At 38.4% G+C, this 13,888-nt stretch overlaps 1 protein-coding gene across 1 annotated transcript; it reads left to right on the top strand.

The window, feature by feature from the left end:
• Positions 1–337: 337 nt before the first annotated feature.
• Positions 338–12,586, top strand: LOC306735988 (gamma-aminobutyric acid receptor subunit rho-1-like; the record flags this gene model as incomplete). The annotated part of the gene is made up of 10 exons (XM_079217566.1): positions 338–444; positions 5,937–5,987; positions 6,075–6,181; positions 6,964–7,031; positions 7,655–7,878; positions 8,604–8,686; positions 9,044–9,184; positions 9,642–9,794; positions 10,861–11,057; positions 12,284–12,586. The coding sequence occupies 10 exons, from the start codon at positions 338–340 to the stop codon at positions 12,584–12,586; spliced, it is 1,434 nt and encodes a 477-aa protein (XP_079073692.1).
• Positions 12,587–13,888: the final 1,302 nt, after the last annotated feature.

Raw genomic sequence — 13,888 nt, 5'->3', positions numbered from 1 at the left:
GAGAAGAGCACATCAGAGTGCAGGATATCTGAGCAGAGCAGAGCACAGAGAGGCAGGCACATCCGCCGCTGGAGGGATCAAATCTGTACCATCTGACGCTCAAGGATTTATGGGTTTAGTCAAAATTGCTTTTCCCACTGTGGAGATTAAGCACCGTAGGATGTTTTCCACTCAGGCCGTAGAATAGCTCAGTGTGGCTGCTGCTGCTGTTTTTCCTCCCTCTTATCGGCTCCGGCGCTGGAGAAGGGAATGTCTCAGCAAGGCAGAGTGCTCCGAACCCTTGAGGGGAGTAGATTCTGACTGACAGGAGAGGTCCGTCCTCTGGGGAATGTGAACCATGCAGGTGGATGCTGTCCTTGTTCTCTTCTGTGTTTGGCTCGCAGGTGCAGCTGGGAGGATTCCCCAGTCGAGGGGTCACAAGCTGGAGACCTACAAGCAGAGCAGGTAATGTCAAAGGAGTCACTGACACTGGAATGCCTTTTTTTATTGTCTCAACAGTATGTGTGTCAGTTTTTAAATGGGTGAATGTGTTGCACACGTTCTTTTGTTAAAGCTCTGCTCTCCATAAGGGCTTCGTTATGTTCTCAGAGATGTTTTTTGAGGTTTACACGATGTTGTCCAGTGTTTCCTGTGTCACCTGTGCTGATCCCTACCCCTCTGAAAACAGACTTATTCAGACGGCAGATTGGAGAGCGGAGAGAGAGGGAGACCTAAATCCCCACTTCTATTTATGCACTACTAGTGAATGTTGTGTTCTCTTGCCCCACAAATGCTGCAGGACAGTTATTGACTGTTTTCCCCACTGGCAGCAGTTGTAGCCAATGTCATTTCCAGGTGATTATTTAGGCTAATTGCTGCCTTGTTAATGCATCCTATTTGGATTAGATGTTTTAGTCGGCGACTGAACTAGATCTGGGAATCGTTAAAGCACATCAATCAATAAAGACATTATCGATTGATAACATTGGAAGGGATTTAAATAGAACGGTTTGTAGATGTTTGTTCATGAAAAGTTGCATCGCTGTTGTTAAGTGCAGCGAGCAGTATGTGAAGGGGCCGTCTGACATATCTCTGGTGGGTTTGCACTATAAACGAGCTATTGGCATATTAGTCTTCTTTAGTCACATTAGAAATGCTGATAACTTGATGCTGGTTATTTAAAATGGTTCATTATTTTCACGATTCAGTTAAATTTGGAGCACCTAATCAAGTATGATAAAATGATATGAAATGGGTATTTTGTGTATAAATGGGTATTTGGAAAGGTGACTACATAGCACAATTGTCAAAAAGAATTACTTCGGAATTATCATAATATTCAATACTGCTGTGTACAAAGAGATGCAAGCCTGAATTATTTTCACAATCGATGAATTTGCTGATTATGTTCCCCGATTAATCTTTTGGTTTATAAAATGTACGAACAAAAACATGCCCTTCGAATGTTTCCAGCACCAAAAGTGACATCTTGCAATGCCTTGTTTAGTCCAACCAGCAGTCCCAAACCCAAAGATATTCAGTGCACTATCATGTAAGACAAAGAAAACCAGCAAATATTCACATTTAAGAGGCTAGAAACAGATAACTGAATACAAAATTATGGATTATTAAAAAAGAAAATTCTGTCAATGGACTAATTATGTTAACTCTAATAATAATACATGTTTTATCACAGCTGGTAAGTGTAGGGAGCAATATGGAGGTGCAGCTTCACATACTTGCAGCGGAAGAAATCTGACTTTCACTCTACAAAACAAAATAAAGCATCTTAGTCTGAAGTACATTAGAAATGCAAATGTCATCATTTCAGTGAGTCAGCTACATTTGGAGCACAGTTTGAAGCATAAAAAACAGCTGTGAGGTAATCAAAAGATAAATGTTTACATGCACAACAAAATTGTCACATGGAAGTTAAATAACACCCTCAGATGGCTTTGAACACCTGTCAAGTGCTGTGAGCAGAAAAATAGCTCACTGAGGCTGCAACTATGATTATTGTCATTACCGATAAATATATATATTTTTGTTGTTAATAAAATGTCAAAAAACTTTGAAAATGTCCTTCATGTTTTGATAAAGCCCAAATTGATGTCTTCAAATGGCTTGTTTTATCCGAACAACCGCCCAGTGGTATTCAAAATACTGTCACAAAAAGAAAAGCAACACATTTTGACATTTGATCAGATGGAACCTGCAAATGTTTTCTGCCGTCCAAATATTTGCTGATTCATTTTGTCAATCTACTAATTGTTTAATCGACTAATCTTCTCAGCTGTAGTATGAAGTCAGTGCTTTTAGATGGCTTTAAAATGCTTGCATTTATCTGACATAAAGTATAAGCTGAAAAATGCAAATGATCCGTTAAAAAATCCCACAAATAACCAACACAGACTGGACTCTTTTCCACCATTTATTTCTACAAACTAAAATTGTCTCTTGTAGCAAAATCAGCAAATAGCTCAACTATATCCTGAGGTTCTCCAGTGAGACGTGATAAGATTTTCCCAAGCAGGGAAAGTACAGCGCTGTACACATCATGATGCAATCTGCGTTGAATAATTTGCATCCACTTAATATACTCAGCAAACCCTGTCAAATCATAATCCCTCTGCCTTTAGATACAGTATCACTTGTCATGCTGTAACTGTTGTTATTAATAGAACAGAGTAGACGTCAAACAGCAATCTGCTATTAAGATTCTCATCCATTTGAGTGAAATAATTGGGTTCGACGTTACACACTTGCGGGTTCTTCAGAGCGCTTGACAGGGCAGATCAGATTTTATTGAATATGTGTTAAAGAGTTCAAGCTGTCTTTTTAAATCCAAACAATCCTCATTTAAAGTGATCATCTCAGCCCTAAAGTGATTCAGATGATCATTAACTATAAGAGGAGCACAATCGTAATCATCTGTGGAAAATCTTCCAAAGACAGAAAGCACAAGTGGCTCAGAGCTGCATTGTAATCTCTGAACACCAGCGTTGCCTTGTTATCAAATCAGTTCTTCCCTCCAGCCAGTTAAGAGTCCTCCCACGTTATGTCTCTCTGCTGACACACAGTCTGAGAATACAAATCAAATCTAAATCTTTCATTCCTATTCCAGCAGGAGGAAGAGAAGAACTATCATATAGTGATGCAGAAGTCAAACATGTCCTCTCCCTGTTTCTCATCACACCCCTCCTCTTCTCTCTGAGTGTGAAATTGAGAAAGCGGCTGGACGCTGCTGGCGTGTGTAGTGGGAGTTTTCACTATATTACTTACAATTTCCTTTTTTTGCTGCCTTGTGAAGGAAGTGGAGAGGGGGATAAGTGGAGGATAGTCCCACACAAGAAAACATCTGAGGAGAAAACCCCCCATGAGGTTTAAAATATCCTTTTGAATGGTGGCTTGATGATTATTGAGACAGAAAAACACATTATGATGAGAAAAAAATGGTTTTTTTTGCTCATTTCCCTCTACTTTGTTCACACCTCCACATCTAAAGCGAGGGTTTCAGTGACTGAGTGCTAATTTTCCGAAATTTAAGCTTACTACACTGAGCCTTTTTGTGAGATACCGTTTGCATGTGTTTTTCGGCCTCACTACTTTTTACTTAATTTGTCAGGAGTGACTGTTGTGCAGATAACCCATGTTCAGCGGTTCAACTTTTACGTTTGTGCTCTTTACCAGTTAACTTTTCTTGGGATTTGTTAATGGTCTTATAATGGCATTCATTTCCTTGAACACCGAAATCGTACTTGTTGATTTTTCTTTTTCTTCTCTTTTCTAAATATATATTTTTTTGTAATACATAAATATATAACAATGAGACAAATGTTATATATGTATTTATCACAGACAAAAAACAATAACTAACAGTCAACTAACTACACAGCTAACGCTAAAGCAAGTGAGCCAAAACAAGCTAGCTGGTAAGTTAGCCACGACAAGCCTTTAACCAAAGATCAATTGAGATGAAAAAAAAATCCTGGTAATTTAATTTATGATCCCTCAGGAAACAACTAAATCCAGTCATAGAGAATAAAAAACGCAAAACTATCCTACTAGTTGTAACAAGCCCAATTTAGCAGAGTTGGCTACCAGTAGCTGTCTTAGCTTTCTGCCTATATGGAATCACGATTCATATGTAATTTTACCTTAATTTAATTCAAAACTACACAACGGACATGGCTATTATTAGTACTCACAGATGTAAATCTAGCAGTTTGAGGAAGACTCCTGATGACAGCCAATGCTCAAGCAGAGTATGTGCAGGTAGACAGGCAGGTAACATGGGCAATCAGATTGGACGGTTACAGTCCTGCAGTGACTACAGATTTGTTTTTGTCAGAGCATTTAATTTATTGATTGTTGTGGGTTTTTTTTGGGGAAATTCAACAGATATAACAAAAACATTTTTGAAGAAAAATAAGCAACCCCAACTGTAAGTGCAATTGGCAATGTCACAGTGGAGTTACAAGTCTTACATTCAAAAGCTCAAGTCATCTCAAGAATCTGCAAAGTAACTATTTAGTAACTTGTTAGATAGCTAATATTGGAGTAAAAAATAGTAGCATAAAATGGAAATACTCAAATACAGCACAAGTACCTCAAAATTGTACTTAACAGTGAGTTACTTTCCACCACCATGATTGTATCGAAATAAGTTGTTTTAAATACATAAAATGAAAACATTACACCCTTTTCATCTTTTATAGCATAGCCCAGGCCACCATATACTTTATTAATTCCCTTTTTCTCAACTTCAGTTTGTTCTGCCATGCTCTCTGCATACACTAATCATGTGTCCAGAGTGATCTAGAGCAATCTGACCCATCAACCTGGTGCAGCCTCTGCAGTGATATCGGCATGCAGGTCCTATAGCTGCAGAACAGGAACAGCGAGCAGACAGGCGGTCTGCTGTGTGGCGTAGGCAGGCAGGGATTGGAGAAGCATTTCTGCCAAAAGGATTAGGAACCAGCTGCTGGATGGACACGGGCGAGTAGCACCCATTGCACATCAGAGCTCAGCAGCTAGCCAGAGAAACCCTCTTCTTACCGTTTCATTTAGTAAATGTTTTCTTCTGCATTCATGGACACCATTCATCTCTCTCTCCCCCCTCTCTCTCTCTCGCTTCCTCTGTGGTATTTCCTTAATGCATGTATAGGGATAGGCATAGGGATTTGTCCCTGTCTGTCACAGCTTGCTCTACTCTAATAATCCATTTTAGGGTTTTAGGAAATCTTTTTTTTCCTCCTTCCCTCTCTGTTCGTGAACTGAAAAGGCTGCCTAAAAGACAAATATATAGAGGCAACCCTCTTGAAAAGTGACACCAGAGAGGAGCTGGCTTCCTCTAAATCAGATGTGATGAGAAAATGCTCTTTTGACCATGTTGTGATTTGTGGATGAAATGTGTGATGTGTCTGGATGTACACCTTCTTAGGAAGTGAGAAGCATCAAAACAAAGAAAAGGCCAAATTATGGTCCACTATGGTGCCTACTCTAAAACCATCTAATTTAAAGCTGCAGGTAATGATTGTAATTATTAATGGGTCTGCATATTACTTTCTCATTTAATTGATATACTCTTTAATTAATAGTTTTAAATCTACAGGTACAAGTATCATTTCTCATAAAACAACATTTAAGTTGATTGTTTTATTCCAACCAACAGTCCAAAGCCCAAAGATATTCGGCTAAGTATCACGTACGATAAAGAAAAGCATCTCTCCTTTTACTAAAACATTAGTAAAGTTATCATTTAATTATCAAAATAGCTGCATATTTAATTAATTGTTGGAGCTCTTCATATGTTACAATTGCAAATTAAAAACGTTGGAAATAAAGTAACAAAAAAAGGACAATGTCATTTGACTGCAAGCTCAACTATTTTGTATAATATTGCTGCCATGTGACAGATGTTCTTATTTGTTTTTTTACTGTTGTGAACTTATCAGGTCGCGGAGAGAGACCAGAATGGATGGAGGTGGAGGTCAAAAATCTGAAAAGTGAGTGGTTTTGATTCTTTGGCAAATTCATTTGGACTCACCTAGAGGCTCATTGTGACCACACGTCTTTCTTTTTGTGTGTTACAGCCCAATTTACAAACGAAGTCCAGACATGACAAAAACTCTGATGACAAAATCGGAGCAACTCCTGAGAATTGAAGACCATGATTTCACCATGAGGCCAGCATTCGGAGGTCAGAAAAAGAATCCTACTTCAGTGCTTTTAAACAAATAGGTTTTATTTGTAGCTCAGAAGTGTTGAGTGCATGCTAGACGCCGCATGCTCAGGAAAAGATGTATGCGGTGGCCATTGGTTAGGGCCAAAACAATTTACATAACTTGAGGTTTAATTCACTTCTTTTTTTATCATCATCACTGTGTATTAAAAATTATTTGATGTAAAAAAGGCACACATGCTTTTGTTTTTACTAGAAGATTGTAATGAAATATACATTACAAATTATTTTGTCATTTAAAAGACATGAGAGCTGTATTTAAGTAAAAAAATAATCAGTCATGACATGCTGTTTTTATCAGACCACGACTACTTTTAATCACCCGACAATCTGCTGCTGAAAACACACCGAGTGACCCTCACAGAATCGTGTCTCAGCTGGAAGTGGAAAAGAGAGCTAGTTTTCATCCATCGCTGCATCATCTTTGATCCATTATTGTGACCTAATTGTATTTGTGTAATATTGGTGGATGATGATGCGGAGTAGAAGAGCTGAAATAGGTCAAAAGTAGAATCTGAGCCAAACCGACACAGCAGTTGCTCTACATTTGCGTGAGTCATTGTTCTTTTTCGAAATGTGATTTTCAAAACAAAAGGTTAAAACAGGCTCTGTTGGTCACCTTGACTGTTTCACCCACTGTTACATCCAAAATCAGCTCAACAAGCTTCTGTGCAGCGACAAAACACTTTCTAATTTTATTTTATGCATTTTTGACATGAGTCGACATGATTTTATTTCAGGTCCTCCAATTCCCGTTGGAGTGGATGTTCAGGTTGAAAGTCTGGACACCATCTCCGAGGTGGATATGGTAAGTATAAAATAGCCTGTTTTTTAGAATGATGTAGTACAGATTACAATACAAAACACCATACTTATATTTTACTTTCATTTGAAGGCTAGAGTTAATAAGATTTTACTTGAAAAATATATGATAATAAAACACAATGGAATGTAAAAGATAAACCGGTGGTTAATATTGGCTTCCGGTTTTGGCGGTTTTTTGTAGAAAAACATTTTCTACAATTATTTATCACATTTAAGACAATTCCACTAAATGTCTCAGATGGTTTCAAATCATTCAATAGTTCACACAAAAAATAAAGATTAGAAAAAATTCTGAAAGAGGAAGACAAATGTGTCGACAAGAATTGTGTTTGTTCTTCTTTACCCTCTCATTAATCATCTCACGACCCCGTAGATTCAGCTTAAGCCCCTGTGGAGGGGCTCGATCCATAGCTTGGGAACCTAAACAACCTAACTGGATATAAAGTAGATAAACTAGCTCCTCGTCACATCCCCTAGTTTTACTTTCATACGTAGTGTATGCTGATAGTACTGCTGACAGTACTTGTCATGGAGTATTGTATATTGTTGTGTTAGTACTTTTACTGAAGTAAAGCATTTGAGCACCAGCTTCTTTGCCTCCTATAGGACTTTACCATGACACTGTACCTGCGCCACTACTGGAAGGACGAGCGTCTGTCTTTCCCGAGCACCAACAACCAGAGCATGACCTTTGACAGTCGCCTGGTGAAGAAGATTTGGGTTCCTGACATGTTCTTCGTCCACTCCAAGCGCTCTTTTATCCACGACACCACCACCGATAACGTCATGCTGAGGGTTTACCCTGACGGCAACGTCCTCTACAGCCTCAGGTAAACACATGGACAGGAGTCCTAACTTAGCCACGGAGGACTAAGTCCATCTCTCCATGGAGATCCAGATGCTTCCACGAGCAGTTTGTATATCTACAAAAATACATTTTAAAATAAAGATATTGGTCATTCATCAATAAAATATAAAACAGTGGTGAAGGTTTATTTTCATGTACTGCAAAAAAAATAAAAATAATCACGATAGAATTTGTTTTTACAAAAATATACAACAAAAAAAGATCACATAGCAGTAATTAGAAATGCTAAAGGTCCTTGATGATATACTTTGATGATTTTCACAGCAGGTGATGCATTTTGTGGAATAATAACATTTCTGTCTCATTTGCTAATTTGCAATCAGTGTAGCAAACAAATATGTGTCAAGTTATCAAAGAAGAATGTCAAATGCTGCGTGACTTTCGTCAATTTACTGCGGGGACTTGTGAACTGGTATTTAATCAGGCCATATATATATGTGTGTGTAGATGTTATATACAAAGAAAGTGAGGATTTCATGTGATGTGTGTGTGTGTGTACACACACTGCTGAAATATAATAGCCTACCAAAAAAATTCAAAACAATATATACGATAAAAAACAAATCTTTCGTTTTGGGTCGACTAACATAGCAGCCTATATACAGACAATTCTAAATGTACCATTGCTGTTACTTAAGGAAGTTTAATTACAGTGTTTGTTTTCCTTTGGGTCTGTCTTTCCTGCAGAGTCACTGTCACCGCCATGTGCAACATGGACCTCAGCCGCTTCCCTCTGGACACTCAAACCTGCTCGCTGGAAATCGAGAGCTGTAAGTGGAAATGAGAAAAAAGTATTCATGTTGGATTCCAACATCTTTGACCTCTCCTCTAGCGCCATCGACATGACAAGGTTTCACATACTGTATCTAGGCTACTGAGCACATACACACGTTTTTCCCATTTCCATTTTGTGGATAGTATATAAGCTTTTTTCTTGTGCTCCCTTTGTGCCAAAATGTCAAGTTTGCTCACCAGATATCTCATGAAATCTCAGATATCTCATGTCATAATATGCCAATAACTATTACCATTCAGTGGTGCTTGTAGTGAAATGTAGTCACACATTTTGTTCACATTAACATACTAAATCTGACAGATTTGCTTACTCTTACTTCTTTCCCCTGCAGATGCGTACACAGACGACGACCTGATGTTGTACTGGAAGAAAGGAAACGAATCCCTGAACACGGACGACAGAATATCTCTGTCCCAGTTCCTCATTCAGAAATTTCACACCACCACCAAGCTGGCGTTCTACAGCAGCACAGGTACTGTAATCCACAACACAAGCACTTCTTATACAGTCAATTGAACTGCTTATGCAAATGTGCATCATGCGTGGAAAATCTAGATCACAATTGAATTACAACTTCATTGAATATCATTTTATTTCACAAGCCCTTTCCTACTAAAGGATCAAGTCTTCCTTGAATGTCCTTTGAACGTCACACCAAAAATAATGTACTAATGTTTAATCCTCCCATCGAAATAACTGAATCAAACTACTGCCAACCACTTGTACTCTGCTGGAAAGCCACTGTGAGCCCTGCAGCATCCTATAACCACATGACACTTTCTAGCTCCCAAGAGCACCCTGAAGCACATAAAGGATTTTGAGTCTTATCTCTCACTGCCACAATAGCTGGGAACCTCGGCTTTGAGTGTTTGTACAGTGTATCGGCAGCTAACACACGACAATGTAATGGTGATATTTCTTCTTCCCAGGCTGGTACAATCGTTTGTACATCCACTTCACCCTGCGGCGCCACATCTTCTTCTTCCTGCTGCAGACCTACTTCCCTGCTACTCTGATGGTCATGCTGTCCTGGGTGTCCTTCTGGATTGACCGCCGGGCCGTCCCAGCCAGGGTGCCACTCGGTAGGATAGTTTCCTCTACATGGCACGGCCTTAGCAAAGAAACCTAGCTTTGCAAAAATATTATTTATTATAAGGAATGACAACTTGGTTCCCAACCTCTTAGTTAACACAACATTGGGGAAAGTCTCTACACTGATTTCTTGCCTAGAGTTAAATGAGAAGATCAACACCAGTCTCAACTCTACCGTAAAGGTACAGTAGCTTAGTTTAGCACGAAGACTGGAAATAGAAGGAAACAAGTAGTCTGGGTCTCTCCAAAGGGAACAAAACCAGCCTGTCAAGTGTAGTGTTATATCTAATTTTGCTGCCAGGCAATTGGATGAGATTCCAGGAAGTTACTAGTCCCGGGCAAAGACGGGCACAAAACCCGAAAAACCGCAAACTTGAGTTTTTTTTTTTACACTTAATCAAATGAGATATACTATTATAATTAGTGAGCTTTAGAAGTGCTGCAGGGATTTCTTTCCAGGAGGAAGTTAGCTTAATTTAGCTAAATACAGAAAGTAGTGGGAAACAGCTATCCTGTCTCACATACAACTACACTTTTAACATTTTGGTTTATGTAAGAATTAAACAATATATAACATTCACTGAATGATCTTTAAAATTGCTGGTAGGCTGATTTTGTACCTTTAGACAGAGCAGGGCTAGCTGTTTGCCCTTGTTTTCAGTCATTGGGCTAAGCTAAGCTAACTAGCTGCTGGCCGAGGCTTAATATCTAATTTGCAGACGTGAGAGTGGAATCAATCTTCACATGTAACTCTCAGCAAGAAAGCAAATTACAGTATTTCCCAAAATGTGAAAGTATCTCTTAAAACCGAAGCAAGTCAACTTGCAGCAACTTGTCACAGGTTTTCTGAGCTTTGAGTAGATTAAAGTAGCTGTGAGTGATTTTCCATTCCTAGTTGTATATTTAAAAATATTCTTATTGGACTGAGGAGTTAAATACTTTGTTATTTCCAGAGAATAAAATCTGAGAAATATGTTTCTTGTTTTGTCCACAAAATTATATTTAGCATTGGGTTTTAGCTTCACTAGCATGACTAAACTGTGTTTTTCACCCCAGGCATCACCACAGTGCTGACCATGTCCACCATCATTACCGGGGTCAACGCCTCCATGCCGCGGGTCTCCTACATCAAAGCAGTGGACATTTACCTCTGGGTCAGTTTTGTCTTTGTCTTCCTGTCGGTGATCGAGTACGCGGCAGTCAACTACCTCTCCACCGTACAGGAGAGGAAAGAGAGGAAACTGAGGGAGAGAGTAAGTGTTATTTAATGTGACTTCTCTTTGTGGTTGTTCTTCGCCTGCAGTTAAAAACACAGTTAACCTCGAAAATGTTGATTTACAACATTTGAATAACAGTAAAAACGGCTTTAGTCTTACCGAGTGATTAAATCACATTTCTTTCCATACAGGATGTAAATAATACATGTGTGATCTACTTATTCTCAATAAGCAATTAAACACTGTGATGTTTTTATACATTATTAATTACGACCGTTTGACTGTGAAACAAACATTTTCTTCGCCACATAGATGTGGATCTGTGCAAAAGACATCATGACTGTTACAGTTCTAAGTGGTTTAACCCTTTAACAACCGCCCCATGGCATATGTTTAAGGTTTGAGTTCTATATATCCCGCAATGCATTGTACATTTTTCTTGGAAGCGCAGCTCATTTTCAGTTTAACTCTTCTTTTTCTTCAGGATGTTTTTATTTTTAAATGTGACTACCCTGACCAGACAATAATTCTAAATGATCAATAAAATGTGTCCCACGGGTATAAACCGGGGTGGTAAAAGGTTAGAAGTGAAATAAAATTACCTTATACTCAAAATAAAAAATCTAATTTACAATGAAGCTCATATGATTTAAATCTCCCTATGGGATGATTTAAATTTCCTTAAACTGTTAACTGATAAAACACCCTGCAATCGCTGCATATAAGATTTTCTCATTAAAAGCAAGGAAGGAGACAGCTGAAGTGAAATGAACCAGACACATTAATAGCTCTCTCTAAGTCAACACAGGACAAGGCTGACCTGATTTTACATTAAAATATTCTACACATTAATATATTTCTAAACACCTAGAAACATGAATTAATACTTAATGCGCGTTTCCAATAAACAGATAAATATTTTTCTAAATTGGCTTACTTTTAACTGCTCTCGAGCCCATGGCAAATTATTTCTGGGACTACAGCTTGTGTACTATATTGCTATTCTTCATCTGCCAAATGTTGCAGCATATGGAGCCAAATTGCCCACGTACCCCGAGGACTATTTCTAGCACAAACATCCTTCCATAAATGTTGCATGCAGAAGTTATTTGAAGGCCCTGAGTGTGCATACAAATGCTACACATTTACTAAACTAATGTATTTATAATCGTGTTTTAATGTATCACTTTACAGAAAACAGCATTGACATTAAACAGATTACAAAGTGTAAAAATGACTTTGTTTCCTTTATGCCCTTCTAGCTGCCGTGCACATGCGGCATTGGCAACCCGGACGACATGATGATCGACCCCCAGATCACTGGCTACGGTTCCATGGATGTCAACACCACAGGGAATTATGGGATGCCAGAGAACGGCGGTCGCCAGGATCGAATGTGTGCCCAGGTTTCCCTGAATGACCCGCAGATCACAGGCCAGGTTAGGCCATCCAGAGGCTACGTGAACATCTGGATAGACACCCACGCCATAGACAAGTACTCAAGGGTTTTGTTTCCTGGAGCGTACATCCTCTTTAACATCATCTATTGGTCCATCTACTCGTAACCCGGAATGAAGAAACAGACTCCAGGAGCTTGGCTCATTTGTGGAAGAGCAGAAAGAAGAAAAAAAAACATTGCATATGATGCTTTTCAGACAGAACTGCTGTTAAGATGCATGGGGACCTCTGACAGATTGGTGACCATTGCCTTCTCGACCCGGCCACTTAAAACTGAAGTTTATAAATGAGCTACTGACTAACAGGACAATCTTTGTCGTCGCTGGTTTTGTCAATGGATCAAATCGATGTGGTTTCATGTTGTAACTATAATGCTGTTGATATAAAGATGTTTAGGCTGACTGCACAGAGACATATTAACTCATGTAACTTTGTGTGTCAGAGCCATTTCAGTTCCCGATGCAGTGAATCTTTGACCACATTTCAAAACCGAAAATGTGAACTGAAAACGGATTTCTGACATTGCCAGGGCATGGACAGATTCCTTCTTTGCATATGAGCTATACTTGACAATCAATGGCAAACTAAAAATACCTTAAGAAATAGTTTGGCTTATTTGTTTTCTAGTGGAAAGTTAGATTAGACATGGGAGTGGTATCAATCCTCTTATCTGACTCTTGGCTGAGAAAACCAATTTCATTATTCTTAAAGTTTGATTTTTCTTTTGTTAGAACGACTCAGTATGTATTACATTTTCTTGTGATCTTTGTATCAATGCGATTGTTTTGCTCTCAAGCTACTTACTGCGTTGCATTTGTGATTTGATAAAGTTCAGTAAAAACGCAAAATAATGCTGTCCATTAAAAACACAAATGTAAAAATATATGTTAAGTAAATCCCAAACACTGATTATGGTATACACTTAAAAAAAAAAAAAGTCCTTTTCTTCTTTTTTGATGAACTGAAACTCATCTCTGTTTAGTGTTGTGGGGCTTTGAGGTTCATGTGACCTGTTAGTTGCTAGTTTCATTGTCTTTTTCAGTTTAAAACAACTTTATACTTTGTTTGGCAAAAGATATATTAAAATATATTTTGGTGGTTTATAAAAATCTAATGAACGAACATACACGTTAAATGAATCTCTGGAACAAATGTTATATATGGGAAAATGTTTAATAAATGTTATGTTTTTCTGAAAATGTGAACATTATTTGAGCAGAGCTTCTGTGCTGAACAACACAATACTTAACATTTTAAATCTCCATGTAACACATTTAGGATGTACAAATATAAATGGATTGAGATGCATGGCTGAATATTGCTTTTTCTGAATATTGCTTCTGCAGACATCAATTAAAATCTGCTAAAACATTTTTCTGGTACGACCTCTGAAGTCTCGCTACCAAATT

This window comes from Taurulus bubalis, assembly GCF_910589615.1.
Source record: "Taurulus bubalis genome assembly, chromosome: 1".
NCBI classification, from domain to species: Eukaryota; Metazoa; Chordata; class Actinopteri; order Perciformes; family Cottidae; genus Taurulus; species Taurulus bubalis.
This window is presented reverse-complemented; position numbering and strand designations above follow the sequence as displayed.